Source organism: Pyricularia oryzae, chromosome 3 (assembly GCF_000002495.2).
Source record: "Pyricularia oryzae 70-15 chromosome 3, whole genome shotgun sequence".
NCBI classification, from domain to species: domain Eukaryota; kingdom Fungi; phylum Ascomycota; class Sordariomycetes; order Magnaporthales; family Pyriculariaceae; genus Pyricularia; species Pyricularia oryzae.
Genome location: NC_017849.1, coordinates 2,903,458 through 2,921,118, shown reverse-complemented (window position 1 = coordinate 2,921,118; position 17,661 = coordinate 2,903,458). Strand labels below are relative to the sequence as shown.

Below are 17,661 nucleotides of genomic sequence, written 5' to 3'. Positions count from 1 at the left end.
GGCACATGGAAGAAACATACTGACTTGGCAGGTAGATCTAAACAAACTACTGGCATTCTCGGCCGTTCATACGAAGCTTTTTGCGTTTTTCAAACTTCCAGGCTGAAAACAAATAACTGGGCCTCTCGCTCCCACCTCTCATGACATTAGAACGAATATCTGTCTATTGTCAATCATCAAAAGATGCATGCAGTCTTGCGGCGATTTTAATTGTGTTGGAAGTTGACGAGGCTGGGTGGGGTACCATCCGACCTTCTGTACATACAGTACGCGGTACGGCAGTAGGTAGGGATGTGTGGTGTAACGCAAGTTGCAACCCCGAATCGGAGCACGGTCCACCACATTAAATGACGGACCATCCTACAACTGAAGAGAGGGCGCCGATGTAAGGAAGGAAGGCACCCGAGGTACCTAGGTATCTCTACACACGTTACTTCGTAAACGAGCAGCCTTTGATGGGTAGCAGAAGGTTTTAATATATTATTTCGCGTCAATCTCCTCTGCATGCTGCAATAAGCTCGACTTGAAAGAACGACTCTACTAGGAGATCAGCTGGGGCATGTTTCAACAACCCGGCGAACAGAAACGATGAAAACATGTACACGATGACGATATCTGTGAGGCCGCTGAGGCGGACATGCTGCTCAAGACCCTCGATTATTGGTCGGGGATTATTCTCTTCTTCCTCCAGGCAGCTCGCTCCGAATGGAACTGTTGCAGGAAGCAATGAGAGCAAGCCACTAGACACTGGCTCCCGCGCTTTGAATGCATCATTTGACGAGGGACAAATTTCACGCCTAGCAAGGAAGCATCTCCACAACCTCAATCTTGCCGACCTTGTCAAGTCAGTTCTTACTTTCGAATCGCATTCCATTACTCTGCTTTCACCACATGGCACAGGCTGATATCTAGCGAACCTCTCACCAGACATGGCAGACCACCGCTCTCGGAGGAGGCCCTCCTCCAATCAGCCAACTTCACGCTGAGTTTGCTCCCAATTCGATTGGCACATCGACTTCAAGCCCTCCGCAACCTGCCGTATATTGTAGTGTCGAACCCGAACATTCGAACGATATATAACAACTATCAACGTTCCTTAGAGACCCTACTGCCTTGGGAGGAGCGCGGTGGCATAAATACCCTGGGGGAGGAGGTTGAATTCACAGAAGTGCTCGCCCAACTGGTTCGCACACACGCCGATACTATACCAATCCTCGCCCGCGGCTTCTTGGAGTGTCGCCGTTACGTGAGCCCTCAAGACGTCACGGCATTTCTCGATGCCCATCTACGCGCCCGCATCGGTACACGTCTGGTGGCCGAGCAGCACATTGCGCTACACTACTCCTCACAGCCACATTTCGATCCGGCCGCGAGCCCCGTCCCATGCCCCGAGGAGCCTTCGTTTGTGGGTGTCATTGACACAGCACTAAAGCCTGTCGATATTCTCGACCATTGTGGCGGTGCCGTCGCTGAGATATGTGAGCTGCGCTACGGTGTTCGTCCGGAATGGGTAGTCAATGGTTCGCCAGACACTACATTTGCATACGTTCCCATGCACTTGCATTACATCCTCACGGAACTACTGAAAAATGCTTTCCGTGCCACGGTTGAAAACAATATGAGCCGAGAGCCCATCGAGGTCACCATCGCTCCTGCTTTGCCTCTGGATGATGGCCGTGGCCTGCGTCTCAAACCACCATCCGTCTCGCGCGGTGTCTTCCGTTCCGATGCAATACAGCCTCTAGACGACAACGCACCTGGTGTGACTATTCGGATACGCGATCGTGGTGGTGGTATTGCGCCCGAGGTTCAACCCAATATCTGGTCGTATAGCTACACGACATTTTTCGACCAGGACGATAGCTTGCCTGGAGGGGCCGGCGGAAGTGGGGGTGGGAGCACAGGCGACTTTGCGCTCAATATAATTTCGAGCGCGAGCAACGGTCGCAGCTCTATTGCTGGGCTAGGCTACGGGCTACCGCTCAGTCGTGCTTACGCTGAGTATTTTGGGGGCGGCATCGACGTTCAAAGCCTACACGGCTGGGGTACTGATGTCTATCTACGACTTAATGGGGTCGGACGACTGGAGTGAGGGCTTTCCTTGAATTTTTGGCATGCATCTAATACCCTTTTACTAACATTACGATTACGTTTCTTTTTTCTTACAGGAATATTTCCAGACCTCCGAAGGCCTGAGTGGTTGCTTGGTCGAGGACATTGAAGTCCCAAGCTCGCGGGTCTTGTGGATGAAACGGACTTCTTTGTCACGCCTCAGATCAAACTAGCATACCATTCCTTATTTTGAAGCGGATGAGCAGTTATCTCATGACAGCGGGATGACTACGTATTCTACACTCAGCTATGATGCCATTTTACGGTCAGTTACAGATCGACTGCTTCAGATCCTATCAGCAAAGTTGTGCGTTACACTTGAAGTTGATTATTTTCGGGATGGACTTTGTATGATCAAGGTTCTGGTGTCGATTTTGGTGAAGGCGATGCAGTTATCTACCTCCCCTGCCTAGGTATTGCGAGAAGAAACAACTCGTGTTGGCTCTGCGCAAAAGGGTCGTGGAACAGCGCATCCTTCTTTATTAGGTTCTGGGATCGAAAATAGTTACCACGGGCCGGATTACATATGTATGATCGCCCGAGTGGATATTCCCATGGTGTCCAGAGAGCAGATCGGGAATAATCAAAGCGGAAACGAAAGCTCTACATACTCCAAATAGCGCTGGCCCATAGACTTATTGAACTTGTATCCCAAGGAGCGTGTCTGCATTCAATTGGTAGAGCACGCTGTTTGAAATACAAAAGGTTGGTCAGATGCAGCCAACATACCGCGCGTTGGGTCCAGAACAGGGAACTATGGATACCGTAAGATACGGTAAGGTTAGATACTTACGTACCTAGGTATTGCTGTACCGGTAGAACTGTGTTCAATAATGGAAGTTAAATTACAGGGCCCTCAATCACAGTAACCGCTTGACTTGGGAGTGGGTCGCTATGGGTCTTACACGGGACTGGCGTTCCGGCCAAGACGCCTCAGCTCTATCTGACAGAAGGGAAAAAACGTGGCCGCGTGGCGTCACTTTTTCTCTCTTGCCGGTTGTTTTCTGAACGTGAACTTGCGAGGGGATTAATTGATTGGCTTTGTATCTCTCTATTTCTTCTTCTCAGGCTGTTCTCAATACTGCAACATATACTTTATTTTAATATATTTGAAAGAGAGAAAAAAAAACGAGAGACGCGCGAAGACAAGAGAAGAAAAAAAACAGAGCAAACTCAAAATGGCTGCGCCAAACACTCTCAAGGGTGCCATCCATGGCCAACCAAATGCTACGGCCGTCATAATACCTACCGCAAAGCCTGGAGGCGCGTTCCTTACCGTGACGTATGCTGGGCTCGTCGCTGAGGTGTCCAAGTTCCAGGCCAAGCTCGCCGCCATCGGCATCACCCAAGGGTCCGCCGTGTCCATTGCCACGGTCAACTCGTACGAGTTCATCGTGTCGTTCCTGGCGGCAAGCTGGCAGCGTGGCATCGCCGCACCCCTGAACCCAAACTACAAGCAGGACGAGTTTGAGTTCTACATCGAAGATGTCAAGTCCGCCATCGTGCTGGTGCCTCGCGGTGCGTTTGCCGCTGGCAGCCCTGCCGTCAAGGCCGCCAAGCGCTTTAATGCTGCTGTTGCAGAGTGCTACTGGGACGCCCAGAAGGCAGAGGTTGCACTAGATGTCAAGGACTTGGGCCAGCTGAAGGGCAGAGGCGGACAAAAGGTTCTCGAGCCTCAGCCCGAGGACACTGCTCTTGTGCTGCACACCAGGTCCGTTTGGAAACCCCCATCCCACATAAATTTGACAGGACTAGATGCTGATGAAGAAACAACGCCGCAGTGGAACAACATCTCGGCCCAAGGTGGTACGTTAGTTACTAGTAAAGACCAAACTGTCGCTACGTTGATATCACTAATCAGCTAACACGTTCTTATTAAACAACAATAAGGTCCCCTTGTCACACCGTAACCTAACGAGGACCATGGGTAGGTCTTTATGAATGACCTGTAGATAATAGCTATTGGATCCCACACATACACTAACACTGTGGCAGACAACATCAAAAACACCTACCAACTGACTCCGGCGGACAGAACCATGCTCGTCATGCCGCTCTTCCACGTCCACGGCCTCCTGTGCGGCCTCCTGGCACCTTTTTACACAGGAGGCTCCATGGTGGTCCCAACCAAGTTCTCCGCCTCGGACTTCTGGCGCGACTTTGTGCAGCACGGCGCAAACTGGTACACAGCCGTGCCCACTATCCACCAGATCCTGCTCAAGAACCCGGCGCCAAGCCCCCTGCCCAAGATCCGCTTCATCCGCTCCTGCTCCTCACCGCTCTCCCCGACCGTCTTCTCACAGCTCGAGGAGAAGTTCGGCGCGCCCGTACTCGAGGCCTACGCCATGACGGAGGCGGCGCACCAGATGACGTCGAACCCGCTCCCCCCGGCCAAGAGAAAGCCGGGCAGCGTCGGCATCGGCCAGGGCGTCGAGGTGCGCATCCTGGACGGCGATGGTAACGAGCTGCCGCGCGGTGTCGAGGGCGAGATCTGCATCAGGGGCGAGAACGTCACGAGCGGCTACCTCAACAACGCCGAGGCCAACGCAAGCGCCTTCACCAAGGGAGGCTTCTTCCGCACCGGCGACCAAGGCAAGATAGACCCCGAGGACGGCTACGTCACCATCACGGGCCGCATCAAGGAGCTCATCAACAAAGCCGGCGAGAAGATCTCGCCCATCGAGCTCGACAACGTCCTCACCCGCCACGAAGCCGTCTCCGAGGCCGTCAGCTTTGCCGTTCCGAGCGAGCTCTACGGCCAGGACGTCGGCGTGGCCGTCGTGCTCAAGCCCGGAGCCAAGCTCGGGAAGGATGAGCTGCGCGAGTGGGTTGCAGCCAGGCTGGCCAAGTTCAAGGTTCCCGAGAAGGTAAGACAAGAAAAAAAAAAGCCATTCCCCCCATCCAGTGTCTTTCGCTCTCGCCAGGCCTCAATAAACGTGAAACAGGAGTCAAATCGGTCAACTAACGCTTTGGCTGTGAACTAAAAGATCTATTACACGGAAATTATGCCCAAAACGGCCACGGGCAAGATTCAGCGCCGCATAGTCGCCGAGACGATGCAGAAGCAAGACAACAAGGCTAAGCTGTGAGATCAATATGTGTTTCTTCATTTTCGATTTGTCAGCTCTTGTTTCTGGTTTTTTTTTTTGTTTACCTTTTGTTTTTCTTTTTCGGAACCGACGTAGCGTAGAACACGTGGGTCCGCCGTATGTCATAGATTGCTGGACGCATAGACTTGTATAGAATATACACCCCTCAAAAAGTACATTTCAAATTTGCCGTTTTTGCTTTGGCCAAGAAGCACACCATGCAGCTGTGATCAGAATTACACCATTCTTTGTGCGGCTTTGTTTTGTTGCACTTGGCTGCTTCACCCTGGTGGTGTCAGGTAGGCTTTTCCAACCCCAGGTACATATCATCAGACCAAATCGCAAAAAAAAAACCAATATTTGGAAAGTATCTACAGATTTTACTAGATGCATTTCATGCTTTGTATAAAAAATCACGCGATTGTTGTCTTGAACAGAACTGGCTGAAACTGCGGTCGTGCGGAGGCGCAGTTGGTGACAAGACATTGAGATGTCGAGCACAGAGTCAGCAATATCCCCGGATGTTATCGGACTTGGGCCTTGCCCGCTTAATTTGTCCAGTGGTTGCGGCGTCTCCAGCAACCTGAGACCCGAAGCTCAAGTGTTACCTAATTGGGGACTTGGGACCGATGTATTGGGAAGCCTAGTCCTCTTCTCGGTTTATAAATGGGAAAAACTAGAAACATGGCATCCCCGTCGTCAAAACAAATGCGCGTCAGGAGCGTGCATGCAAAAGTTTATTGTACTGTAGACTCAAGGGCTGTACGTGGTAGAAGATTCCCAGATTTCTAGTACTCTAGATTAATTATTAAGGCTGGGTACGCCATGTACTACTAACATGTATAGTGAAAATGTTAAGTGGCTTGCTTGAATTTGTCGGCATAACGTCTCTGCCGTACATAATAAAGTGGTGGCATGGCTGAGCCTCAAGTGGAGACTTATGCAGCCCTATAGTCGTCCTCCCCAGCATCGACATGCATGATCAAAGCCTGTTCCCCAAAGAAAGAACCCCATTCCCCTTGCGTCATCACCATGATTTCCGCCCAATTCCCATCGTCTTCCCCTCCCGGACTCTATATGAATCACATAAACACGGAAAAAATAAGAGGAAGATTATAACAAAGTAGACATAAAATATATAATGAGTAAATGAAGGGTATATAGCAAATGGGTATCCTGAACGGTCCTGGCGGCATGGGCTGGACCGTAAAGCCGATGTGCGGGTAAGCACAGCAAATAGGGGTGAACAGATCAAAAGCGCAGTACAGACCCAAAACATCGACAAAACGTTCTTCGCTGTAAACAAAGCAAATGATCCATGTCGTTTATATATCAGAGAATAGTAGAGTGTGGGGATGGAGTGCATAGAGGTTTGGAGGGCATTTACATCATGCCAAGTCTAGTCATACGCTTCTCCATCCGTGGTCGCGGGCCTGGGCCCAGCCTGCTACTGTTGGGAGGCCCTCCCATAGGCCGTCCCGGTCGACCCCCAGGTGCAGGATAGCCTTTAGGACCGCCTGGTTGGAGCCCAGGCCCGAGTCCTGAGGATCCTCGCATGCTCGGAGGTCCCCTGGGTCCTAGGTTGCTCGGAGTCCCCGTTCTGCTGGGGGGTCCCCAGGATGGCGGTGGCTGGACGCGCCTCAAGGCATCGCGCTCGCAGTACCGCCTCCCATTGACATCAAAATAGCCATCGTCAAGGATTTGGCCACAATCGCTGCATCTGAAGCATCTTGGGTGGAATTTCTCCTCTGCTTCGTCGGCCAAGTACTGGCCCTCGATTCCGATGCCGCAGCTTCCGCAGAGACTACCGTTCTTCTCGTGATAATGTTGCTCGCAGTAAGGCTTGTCATCGTGAACGTAGAATGTCGCAGAAGGAAACGGGTCGCGGCAAGTGGCGCACACAAAGCATGCCTTGTGGTACCTGCCCGTGAGCCGACCATCTGCGCTCGAGATGCTCTTGCCTGTGATGGGTTCCCGACAAGCCTTGCAGTTACCGCGATTTACTGGCACCCGGCCCCTGGACTGGCTGCGAAGTCCTGGTCGAGACGGCGCTCTGGCTGGCTCACGCCTACGCTCAGGAGAGGCATAGCGAGGGGATGAGTTTTGAGCTTCACCCCACTGGCGACCCCTGTCCATTCCGCGGTCCATCGCCTCTCTTTGGCTTGGGCCGTCCAGTGGCGGAGTCTTCATCGGTGGCGGGCTCGGCCGAGACTGGTTGCGGAGGGATCCTGAATTCATGGCAAGTGGTTCCGGCGATGAACGGGGGAGATCCCGAGACTGTGTATCGCTCAGCATTGATGATTGGAGATCCTGCATCAAGCTGTCGATGTCGGAAGTATCCGATGGCTTTCTGGCTGAACGAGCCCTGAGCGAGCGAGCGGGGCTAGTCTGCGAGCTTGGTTGGCTAGGACGGCGAGATTCGGCGCGACTCGAGGCTGATGCGCTCGAGGACATGGAAACGTTCGAACTATGGTATGGGTTCCCAACGCCAAACTCACTGGCCAGGTCAACGGCGTTGGGGAGACCACCACCGTCACGGGTGGGTGGTCGGTTGAGGAGGCTGGTCCTCGGTGGCGGCGGCCTGGAGGTATCGCGTGTTATTGAGGTCCTTGTCCCATACATTTCGTTGGTTTGACGCCCCCTGTTGTCTCGATCTATGAGCCTTTCATTCGCCTCGTCCGTCGACCGTCGTAACCGGTCCGGTCGAGGACCAGGGGCAGATGGGGTACGCAGAGGTGCTTCCATTGGGTCGTTCTCCCGCGGAAAGGTCCCAGATCTGCTGATTGCACTTGGTGGCTCGGGTTCATATTCACCCGGCGACCTTTGGGGAGGGCCAAACCCGCCGTAACCGTTCTTCCTCGGCATCTTTGGAGGTTGGTTGTTCCCAAAGCTTCTATTCGAGTTTGAGGTCACGGGTCGGTCGTTGTAGGCATCTTCCGGCTCGTTTGATCTGGGAGCGAAGGCATTCTTGGCCGCAGCCGGCCTCTTCGACTCAAAAGGACCGGGGGCAATAGTATTCATACGAGACAACAAACTTGAAGGTTGTTTCTTGGGAGAGTTGTTAGAGTACATATCGTCTTCGACATCGTCCATGCCCCCATAACCCCCAGGCCGCCGTGGCTGATTCCGTGGAGAAGCCGAGTCATATTCGTTGGCGATTTTTGGTGTAAAATAGTCTTCGGAGCGCCCTGGTACCCGACCAGTAGGCGTGAGAGGTGATCCGCTACGAGAGGCTGAGCCGCTGGAGTTGCTGACAGGTGTTAGTTGCCCGGCTCGGTAATAGGTGCGGTCTATAAGGGGAGAAAAGTAAGCTTATTAGCGACATGATCCGAACCGCAAAAGAGTAAACTTCGTATGAGCTTGCCAACTTACTTGCTGCCAAAGTATCGACCTTTGGTGGAGGTGGAACTCGGCCAATCTTTTCGTGTACTGATTTGTTAAATGGCATAAAAGTCTCATCGATTTTATCTAGAGGGGGAGTACTCGATGCTGAATTGCTGTAAGTTAGCAGATGTACTGCCGTTACTACGTATCCTCCGCAGGGAAAAATTATCAGATGGCATGCACAATAGAAAGCAAACTGAACTTACAATCCGAACCACCTGCCCCTCCGCAGATGTGCTCCCCCATCATGGAGATTTCAATCTGATTGCCACATGACGAACATTTTATCGTCGGCAGGAAGCTCGACTGCCTATCGGCCATGCTGATTTGTGTCTCCCGGTTAGTCCTTCAACACCTCCCGTTGAAAGACCTATTGTAATTCGTGACAAAACCCCGTCGACATCGACCTCAGCACCACAGCGAACCGACAGACGCTTTGGATTTTGGGTTGGCGCTGTACGGTAACTGGCAACCAGCGTTGGCAACTGCTCGGATTCCGGGTAGCTTACGCCAGGTGCAAGCGAAGTAGCTCCGAGATATGATCGATCCTGGAAAGTCGATATGGTAGGTAGATAGTTATTTCACGTCGGTAATGGTCAAAGCTTGTCGGCCAAGTCCAACTATTGTCTTGAGTGTTGCTTCTGAAGCCCTAGACTAGACTGGGAAGAATGGCGGCCAGGTCGAAGATTTGTTTGGAGACTGTTCGGGTAAGAAGAAAAAAAGAAGAAAAGGGAGTGCGGGTATGCAGCAAGGAAACGAAGGAGGATCGCAGGGAGGGATAATATGGGGTTGTTTACCACCGACTGAAAGAAAGGGTATCGGTGTCCGTGCTGTTGCGATGTCTGTCTCGAAAGAGGTGAAGGGTCTGGTTGAGCATGGGGTGTGGGTGTAAAAGTGCCCCAGAAGTGCGGTGTGTCGAGTGGTGGTCAGGCGCAGAAAATGGAAACAGGCACACCGCATAAGACACACACGACAAAGGCCATGTCCAATTCGGCCCTTGATCCTAAGGGCATGGGTTCAGGGTTCCAGGTCCCCTTGTCGCGGTGGGTTGACGCAGTGGGACTGAGTAGCACAAGATGCGGAGAATAGTAACAACAAAGATGGAGTCACCCTGGAGGCTCATTCGTATCAAGGAATTGATCTTTTTGACAATTCTAAATGGGGTTGTCCGAGCTTGCCTGCATATGTATAGGTAGGTAGGTACCTTACTCTTCGTGCAAATCGGGAAGGGCAAAGTATCTCTAGGTTAGGTAAGATAAAGTGCAGTCTGGATTGGTGCCAATGCAAGCAAGATGACTGCTGTAGGTAGGTAGCCTAAGGAATGGTATAACACGACCGAGTGGTTGACCCAAACAAACTATAAAGGATGCTTTGCAGTCTGAGGATGACACGCTCACAGTAGCTGGCTAGATTGATTGATTACCTTTGCTGGTCTAGTTTCTGTCCAGATTTAGTTTTAGTGTCATGTTTCTGCACCACATCCCACTGCCTAATGTGGTACAAGTGCAAACTGCCAGGGTATTAAAGCTGAACTGGTGCATGTCGGGGCGGATGAACAAATGGTCAGGTCACAAAAACGGTCGAACAAGACCCCTGAATGCATCGAGCTAGGCTGTATTCGGCATGGCAAATGCAAATGTCTGTAGTGTAAATGGTGTGCGGCGATCAAACCTCACCCCCCATCCTATCAGGAACAGCAAAAACATGACGGCTTTCTTTACCACTCCGTTAAATGCCCATGCGTGGTTGGTACTTCGTACTACTTTACGAAGTAGTAAGTGTTTCCAATGGGTCGGAGGAAAAGATTCTTTGCGATTTTGAATGGGCAATTCTAGATTCCCCGATAACAGGTATTTCATGACTTTGTCCATCTTTGTTTCTTTTTTTATGGGTTTTTTTTTTTTTAGTGACGTGCATTGATTGTAAAAACTAAAAGAGCAAATACCAAGCGAGTTTAGTGGCCATGAAAGTGCCGGGGAACGGGGGGCTCGCTGTGGCAAGTACCCACAGCTCATACAAAGGGAACCATGAATTCACGGGCCAGTCAATGTCCTGCATCAAGGTCTGGACGAGAATTTCCAAGTCTCTAATTATCGCTTCTAGAAAGCATCTACATGGCGCAAATTGCGATGCTACCGTTCCAGAGATCCCTCATTGCGGAAATCTGGTAGACAAAATTGATAGTGGCAGCCACTTTCCATGCAACGAAACCCTCCACTTCTTGCAATGATGCGCAGAAATCAAGTATTTCCTAGACGAGGTCGTCCGACTGCTTAGCCGGACAGGGCTGCAAATCTTCTCATTAGCCTATGTAGGTAATTACCTACTGTACTGTACTGTACATTACTCTGCGCCACTATACCTACTATCCAATGCCATCCACCCTAGCCTTCTTTACCGGTAGATACACCCCTCAATCTCCATCTTTCAGGGCAGTATTCCAAGCGCCATCGTGTGGCAGCTGACTGACTTGCAGCTAATTATGGATGCACGGGTACCTTGCAGGCTGTCTGTAGGCTTGGACAATTTGGAGAAAAATAGCCGTAACAAGTTGCTGGACTGACTGCATTAACTTCCTTTTAACATCCCGCTACAAGTGACGGGGTACGCCAACGTGCAACGCACGCACATGGAATTGTGGGCGACGTCGGGAGAGTCAACCTAGAATAGTAGTCGGGGTAATCGAAATCCTATCCTCCATATCAAATCCAGCTTCTGGCAACCAAACCTAGGCTGGACGAGCTACACCGGTGCTCTGTCCTAAAATCCAACATCAGTTGCCAATTAAATACATCTCACATCAGTTACAGTAGCAGTCATTAACACGGGCTCCACGTAACAAACAGGAATCGATTTATACGTGCAGACAATTGGTGTACCAAATGCCACATCACATTTCCAATATTAACACGACACCGAGCGGTGGTCTGACAACCCCGGTTGCTGTGGTTCCCTGCTATTGTTGCAATCGCGGTCATTGCAGAATGCAACCTTTACCGGTATCGCACACGGTACAGATGTGATAGGGGAAAAAATAAGAAAAGACACAAAAAGCAACGGGGCAAAGAAGAAGACAAGTGACAAATAACGCCATCGTACTCAAACTAGAATAGACTAGACTAGTCCTGAATAGGCTATGTCGTGCAAGCAGAAGAACTCCAAGAGGAGTAAGTGGGAATCGCATCTGCGTTTCGGCCCCTCTTGTGTTAAATAAAGCCCGCTGATCCTCCAGGTTTCCCGGTTTATCATCGAACGAACTACCAATTTATGACAATACTTAGGTACTGCGTAACCTACCGGTAGTTGTCGAACATTTTGGAGAATCGGGGGGACGGTGTTACCCCCTCCGTTCTACCTGACGTGATAATATCATACAAAGATCTCTCGCTGATCAAATCTAAGCCTGAGTCGTGCGAGTCAGCTCAACTTACTATGAGATTTTGGCCGAATCGAATCGACGAGTGAGAACGCACATCTGACAGAGCGGTAGATGAGACCGAGGTGAGGCTTGCTTGGCATTTCCTGAACCATTCGCTGCCAATGGACGACGACGGTGAGCATACCGGCTTTCCAATCTTAAATTCAAAAGTGTTTGCAGCCAGTGCAACCCCCCCTCCCCCTTTTTTTTTTTTTTTTTTTTTGTTCCATGTTGTTTGGTGATGCAGTTGCCACAGTAGCCGCCGATAATGCAACACACCCTTTCTTTTCCAAATGCGCACATGAGACCAGAGGCTTCGATTATAGCCACAATATATTCTCAGGGGGGCATTGCTGAAATTCCGCGAAACCCATGTGTGACCACCCATCCAGCCAGTCGGTACTTTGTTTCTGACGACGGACCGCATCCGACCAGTGTGCATTAACTACCTGGATGTTAGGGTGGCTTGCAGGCAATGAGGCAGGTGGGCGCCCGTCGCGTCAAAGATACTATTAGATAGGCGGGCTGGTGGGGTATCATTTGGCAATCGATTGATCAGCTTTGGCAACGTCAAGTACGTCAGGTTCTGCTGCATCAAAAAGGCACCGATATTGGATACCTCCATATGAATCAATACCGATTTTCAGCACTGCCTACATAACGATACAGTTTCAGGTGCGGATCGATCTTGGGGTGCCTAGGTAGGTACCTTATCTAGGTAGATACCTAGGTAAGAGACCTACTCTACATACTTACCTACCTACCTAGGTATAGTACATATTGGTTGGTACGGACGGGCCCTCTGCACACATCCGGCCTAAGTTTGGTTCTTTCATGAGTGATGTGCAGCGGCGTGTGCACAGATTATGACATGGGTTTGTGCACGATTAAGTTTTGGCACGAGCTAGTTGACAGCAGCCGCCGGCCGATCCTGCAGTTTTCAGCTGACTCGTGCCTTGCATCCAGACTTGTCTCGGGTACGATCTAATCTGGGCTGTTTAGGTCAACCCTTGTTGGCTGTTGTGGGCAGTAAGTTATTTCGTCACTCGCATAACGACACTTTCGATATACGCAGTACGGAGTCAGTTACGAACGATATCTTTAACTTATAATTGTTATGGAGCAGGGAACGAAAAGGCCGGAGAAAATGAAGATTACAGAACCTTGGGAGAAGAGACAAAAAAAAAGTCTCTTATTTGTACGAACAGGCAGTCCAATACACATCCACTCAGGTTTTGTCTTGGTCTTGGCGTTTGGATGGCTGGCGGTCAAGACGGCTGCGCAGATTTCAAGAGTCTCGGTTGATATTCGCCGCTGTCAACAAGCGCAAGCTTATACTATCTGTAAAGTTACTTCGTAGACATTTCTAAACGTCTAAAAAACCTCGCTTCAAGGATGGCATTGACGGCTACCGAGCGACTGTGCTTCAAAGCCTAATATCCCTAGGTAATTTGCCGACAACCCGCTGTTAACTTCCAGGAGGCGTTGATCCGAAAAGAACCTCCTCCACCGTCTCCCTCTCCACCTGCATTACCACCTTGCTACTGCATAGACATATCTCGCTTGCCTTGGTACGGCTGAAATCAGCAATGTGCTCTCGCCAAAATGACAGACAGTGCGCCCCTATAATGAATGAAAGGGGCAACATAATGATCAATCACGAATCCAGATAAGGTGGCTTGGCATTTCTAGGTGAGGTAGGAAATATTTTTACAAAAACGACAATTCTCGCCGTCTTTTGCCAACAATGTCACGTGTCAACCTCATTACCGCCCAGTCCAGACCAACCCAACCCCACGTCGATTGTTGCCCACTGTCTTTTTACCCCACCTAGACACCCAAGGAGCTTGCTTGCCCAATTCCCGTCTATAGCATCCGCTCGCCCGCGTCTTGAGGCTGACTCTTTACAGTATTCTCGTCCGAGTACACTTACCCACAGTAGAATCATCTGTTCATCTTCAGCCCACGAGTAAACTCGTTGATTTATCTCGGTTCTCGGTTCAAATGAGCATGAATATGATGATGCCTGTGACATTTTGGATGGCTATTCTGTCACTGTAACAAAGTTCTACCTCGTGGCAGGCAATCTCATGCTAGGCCAATAACAAATTTCTGCACGCAGATGTTGCTGGGCTCGTAAATGACCAGCCGGGATAGATCCAAGGGCCGTCGGTCCGGTTCATACACATCTCCCAAGCACACCTACATATGCTACTCCGAGGGATGAGAACTCGGCATCCCTCGCCCAACTAACTAGCGCTCGGCATTGGCCCCTGCAGGCTGTACACCGCCTACAAACATCCAAAGTATGTAAGATGGGAGCCGTATCGATAGCCGGATTCCTCTGTTCAGGCTGCTAATAGGCCGCTAGTCCAACCAACTATTGACAGGCTCGGAAGCAAGAGGCATGCCATGGAATGAATTTAGTCTTAAACTTAGCCTCGTCCCTATCATCACCATCAGCCCATCTTTCTGTCTACTTTCTTCTCTATCTCTCTCTTTCAACTACCAAACAATCACGTCAGTGACAATCAGACCTATAGCCTAGAGGACCTCACAGTATCGTGTAGGGATTATAGATCGATCGCTGCTCTACACAGGGCCGCGATCACAGGACTACCGTCAAGACGTTTTCCAACTTGCTCAATTCGTAAGTCCTTCGTTGCGGCTGTAGAAAATCACCGTGCGTGGTAGCTAGGCAAGACGCAAAGTGCTAACACAGAATGATACATCGTTCAGCGTGCACCATCCCTACGCCGGAGGCCATTGCTCTGCCTCTCCCGGTGGTGCAGGGGATTTTGCTCATACTCTCTAAGATACTGCTCGCATTCCGGTCTCAAATCTGTCTTCTGCACTTGCAGCTTAGGCCACTCTGCATAAGTTTTCAACATGTTCGACCCTATCCACGGCAAAAACATGTCTCCTCATGCCGAGATGGAAGTCGAAGCCACCAACGGACACGGCAACGGCACTCATCGAGTTGCCACCATGCAACTGGGTTCTGCCAAGGAGGTCTTTGTCGTAAACTCGCCCAACGTGGTCTATACCGAGCATGAGATCCGCTCCAAGTACACCTACCGCACCACCATGGTGGCCAAGGGCGATGATGGCAGATACATTGCTCAGCCTAAGCAGACGGCCTATGACTTCAAGGTGGATCGCAAGGTACCCAAGGTCGGCGTGATGCTGGTCGGATGGGGAGGCAACAACGGGTCAACCATTACGGCCGCAGTCATGGCCAACCGCCGTGGGCTCTTGTGGGAGACTCGCGAAGGCGTTCAGAAGCCCAACTACTACGGATCGCTGATCATGGGCTCAACCATGAAGCTCGGCACGGATGCCAACACGCTCAAGGACGTCAACATCCCTTTCCACAATGTGTTGCCCATGGTTCACCCGAACGACCTCGTCATTGGTGGCTGGGACATCAGCGGCATGAACTTGGCCGATGCCATGGACCGGGCTGGCGTTCTTGAACCTTCCCTGAAGATGCAGGTGCGCAAGGAGATGGCATTGATGAAGCCGCTGCCTAGCATCTACTATCCCGACTTTATCGCTGCCAACCAGGACTCACGCGCGGACAACGTGCTACCAGGCTCCAAGGCGTGTAGCGGTCACGTTGATCAGCTTCGTAAAGACATTCGGTGGGCAGATTTCCGCTAAAACTTTTGCTTTGACTTTTACTTGTTGTACGCTTTGCGCAAAGTGCTGACTTTTTTTGGCGAAAACATGTGTGCAGTGACTTCAAGGCAAAGAATGGGCTTGATAAAGTCATTGTATTGTGGACTGCCAACACTGAACGCTACGCTGCCGAGTTGGATGGAGTCAATGACACCGCAGACAACCTCCTCAAATCGATCGAGGGTGGAGAGCTAGAGGTCTCTCCCTCTACTGTTTTCGCGGTTGCCAGCATTCTGGAGGGTGCCCCGTTTATAAACGGCTCCCCACAGAACACTTTCGTCAAGGGGGTTATTGAGCTCGCGGGCACTCACAAAGTCTTCATCGGCGGTGATGACTTCAAGTCGGGACAGACCAAGATGAAGTCTGCGTTGGTCGACTTCCTAATCAGCGCTGGCATTAAACTGAATTCGATCGCCTCGTACAATCACCTTGGAAACAATGATGGCAAGAATCTGAGCTCGTACAAGCAGTTCCGTTCCAAAGAGATCTCCAAATCCACCGTCGTTGACGACATGGTGGAGGCGAACAATGTGCTGTACAAGCCAGGCGAGCAGCCGGACCATACTGTGGTTATCAAGTACATGCCGGCCGTTGGGGACAGCAAGCGCGCGTTGGATGAGTACTATGGTGAGATCTTTATGGGTGGGCGCCAGACAATTTCGTAAGTACTGCGTAAGAGCTCAAAGAGTCTCTTTCAATGGCCGAAAACTAACTTGTATCCATCAGGCTCTTCAATGTCTGCGAAGATTCCCTTCTGGCATCCCCGCTCATTATTGACCTTGTTCTCATCACCGAGATGATGTCTCGAATCCAGTGGAAGACGGAATCGGATCCCGAAGATGGCTTCAGGAACTTCCACAGTGTGTTGTCAATCCTGAGCTACATGCTGAAGGCGCCGCTGACTCCGCCCGGCACGCCCGTCGTCAACGCCTTGGCCAAGCAGCGCGCTGCTTTGACCAACATCTTCCGGGCGTGCCTCGGCCTGGACCCTGAATCGGACATGACTCTGGAGCATAAGCTTCTTTGAATCCGAACTCTGGTCAAAGTTGACACGCACATTTTGTTATCCGGGAAGCCGAGTCAAGGCCAAAATTTTGCTGCCGACGTTTCCTGTTGCAGCAGTTGCACGACACACCCTCTTGTGCCATGCCCCCTTTCTTTCTCATCCACCCACTTGACTGCCATCATTCTTTCAAGGCATATATAGTCTGCAAAATAGACTTTTTTTTTCCTCTATAACGACTTGAAGGACGCACACAATCAGTTGAGTCGAGTGATCATGAGTACTGGTGTATTTTGAAAGTAGCATTACTCGGTAGCCCTCTAATATGTTGTCCACCTAGGTGCCGTGTCTCCACAAGGGCACCACATCGGATCCGCATGTAAGGTACCTTGAAGCATGATGACATAGCGCGGGGCTGGCAAGATTCTGTTGTTGGTTCTTTTTTTTTTTTTTTTTTTTTTTTTCTTCTTCTTCTTCTACTTCGAGTGGTAGAAAAACATGTACATGCATGTAGACTGATACACATGGATGGAAATTCGAGGATATTTACCTCCCATCTTTAGTTCTATGTTTCGTCGGATACGGAGTGATTGCACACCGTCATGCTCCAAATGTATTTGACCAAATGCAAGGCAAAGCGCAGCATTTGGAATATATAATTTATGAGTATTGGTTTATGATGAGGTAGATTAGCAACGGCATGATTAGATTTCAATCTCCATCAAAACTGCCTGGTCCGATTTCCATTGAAGGAGAGTCAAGGCAGTTTGGACTGTTGTACTTGTAGGTGTGGTGTGCAGGGCGCGTTCGAACCACAATCGTTTGTTCTTTTAGTCAAGCTGCATCTTCCAAGAACTAATGTGCCTGGAAGCCGGCATCGTGCCTGCTTTCATTCCTCCTTGCCTTGTTAGGCGAAACCTTACTAATATCATATCCCCTCAACTGAAAGACGAGACGGAAACTATGAGATCGTG

At 50.6% G+C, this 17,661-nt stretch overlaps 4 protein-coding genes across 4 annotated transcripts; 3 read left to right on the top strand and 1 right to left on the bottom strand.

Moving 5' to 3' along the window:
• Positions 1–368: 368 nt before the first annotated feature.
• Positions 369–3,062, top strand: MGG_06200 (uncharacterized protein). Its single transcript, XM_003712039.1, has 3 exons — positions 369–844; positions 928–2,088; positions 2,169–3,062. Exons 1-3 carry the CDS (start codon positions 597–599, stop codon positions 2,194–2,196), a joined length of 1,437 nt encoding a protein of 478 aa, XP_003712087.1. The 5' UTR covers positions 369–596; the 3' UTR covers positions 2,197–3,062.
• A 4-nt stretch (positions 3,063–3,066) lies between these two features.
• Positions 3,067–5,405, top strand: MGG_06199 (peroxisomal-coenzyme A synthetase). Its single transcript, XM_003712038.1, has 5 exons — positions 3,067–3,823; positions 3,894–3,918; positions 4,003–4,039; positions 4,108–4,979; positions 5,100–5,405. The coding sequence occupies exons 1-5, from the start codon at positions 3,291–3,293 to the stop codon at positions 5,199–5,201; spliced, it is 1,569 nt and encodes a 522-aa protein (XP_003712086.1). The 5' UTR covers positions 3,067–3,290; the 3' UTR covers positions 5,202–5,405.
• Positions 5,406–5,894: 489 nt separating this feature from the next.
• On the bottom strand, positions 5,895–9,452 carry MGG_06198 (uncharacterized protein). Its single transcript, XM_003712037.1, has 3 exons — positions 8,792–9,452; positions 8,574–8,690; positions 5,895–8,491 (listed from the first exon to the last, which is right to left on the bottom strand). The coding sequence occupies exons 1-3, from the start codon at positions 8,904–8,906 to the stop codon at positions 6,585–6,587; spliced, it is 2,139 nt and encodes a 712-aa protein (XP_003712085.1). The 5' UTR covers positions 8,907–9,452; the 3' UTR covers positions 5,895–6,584.
• A 4,449-nt stretch (positions 9,453–13,901) lies between these two features.
• Positions 13,902–16,942, top strand: MGG_13185 (inositol-3-phosphate synthase). Its single transcript, XM_003712036.1, has 5 exons — positions 13,902–14,309; positions 14,375–14,653; positions 14,743–15,647; positions 15,743–16,345; positions 16,411–16,942. The coding sequence occupies exons 3-5, from the start codon at positions 14,893–14,895 to the stop codon at positions 16,709–16,711; spliced, it is 1,659 nt and encodes a 552-aa protein (XP_003712084.1). The 5' UTR covers positions 13,902–14,309; positions 14,375–14,653; positions 14,743–14,892; the 3' UTR covers positions 16,712–16,942.
• The last annotated feature ends 719 nt before the right edge of the window (positions 16,943–17,661 follow it).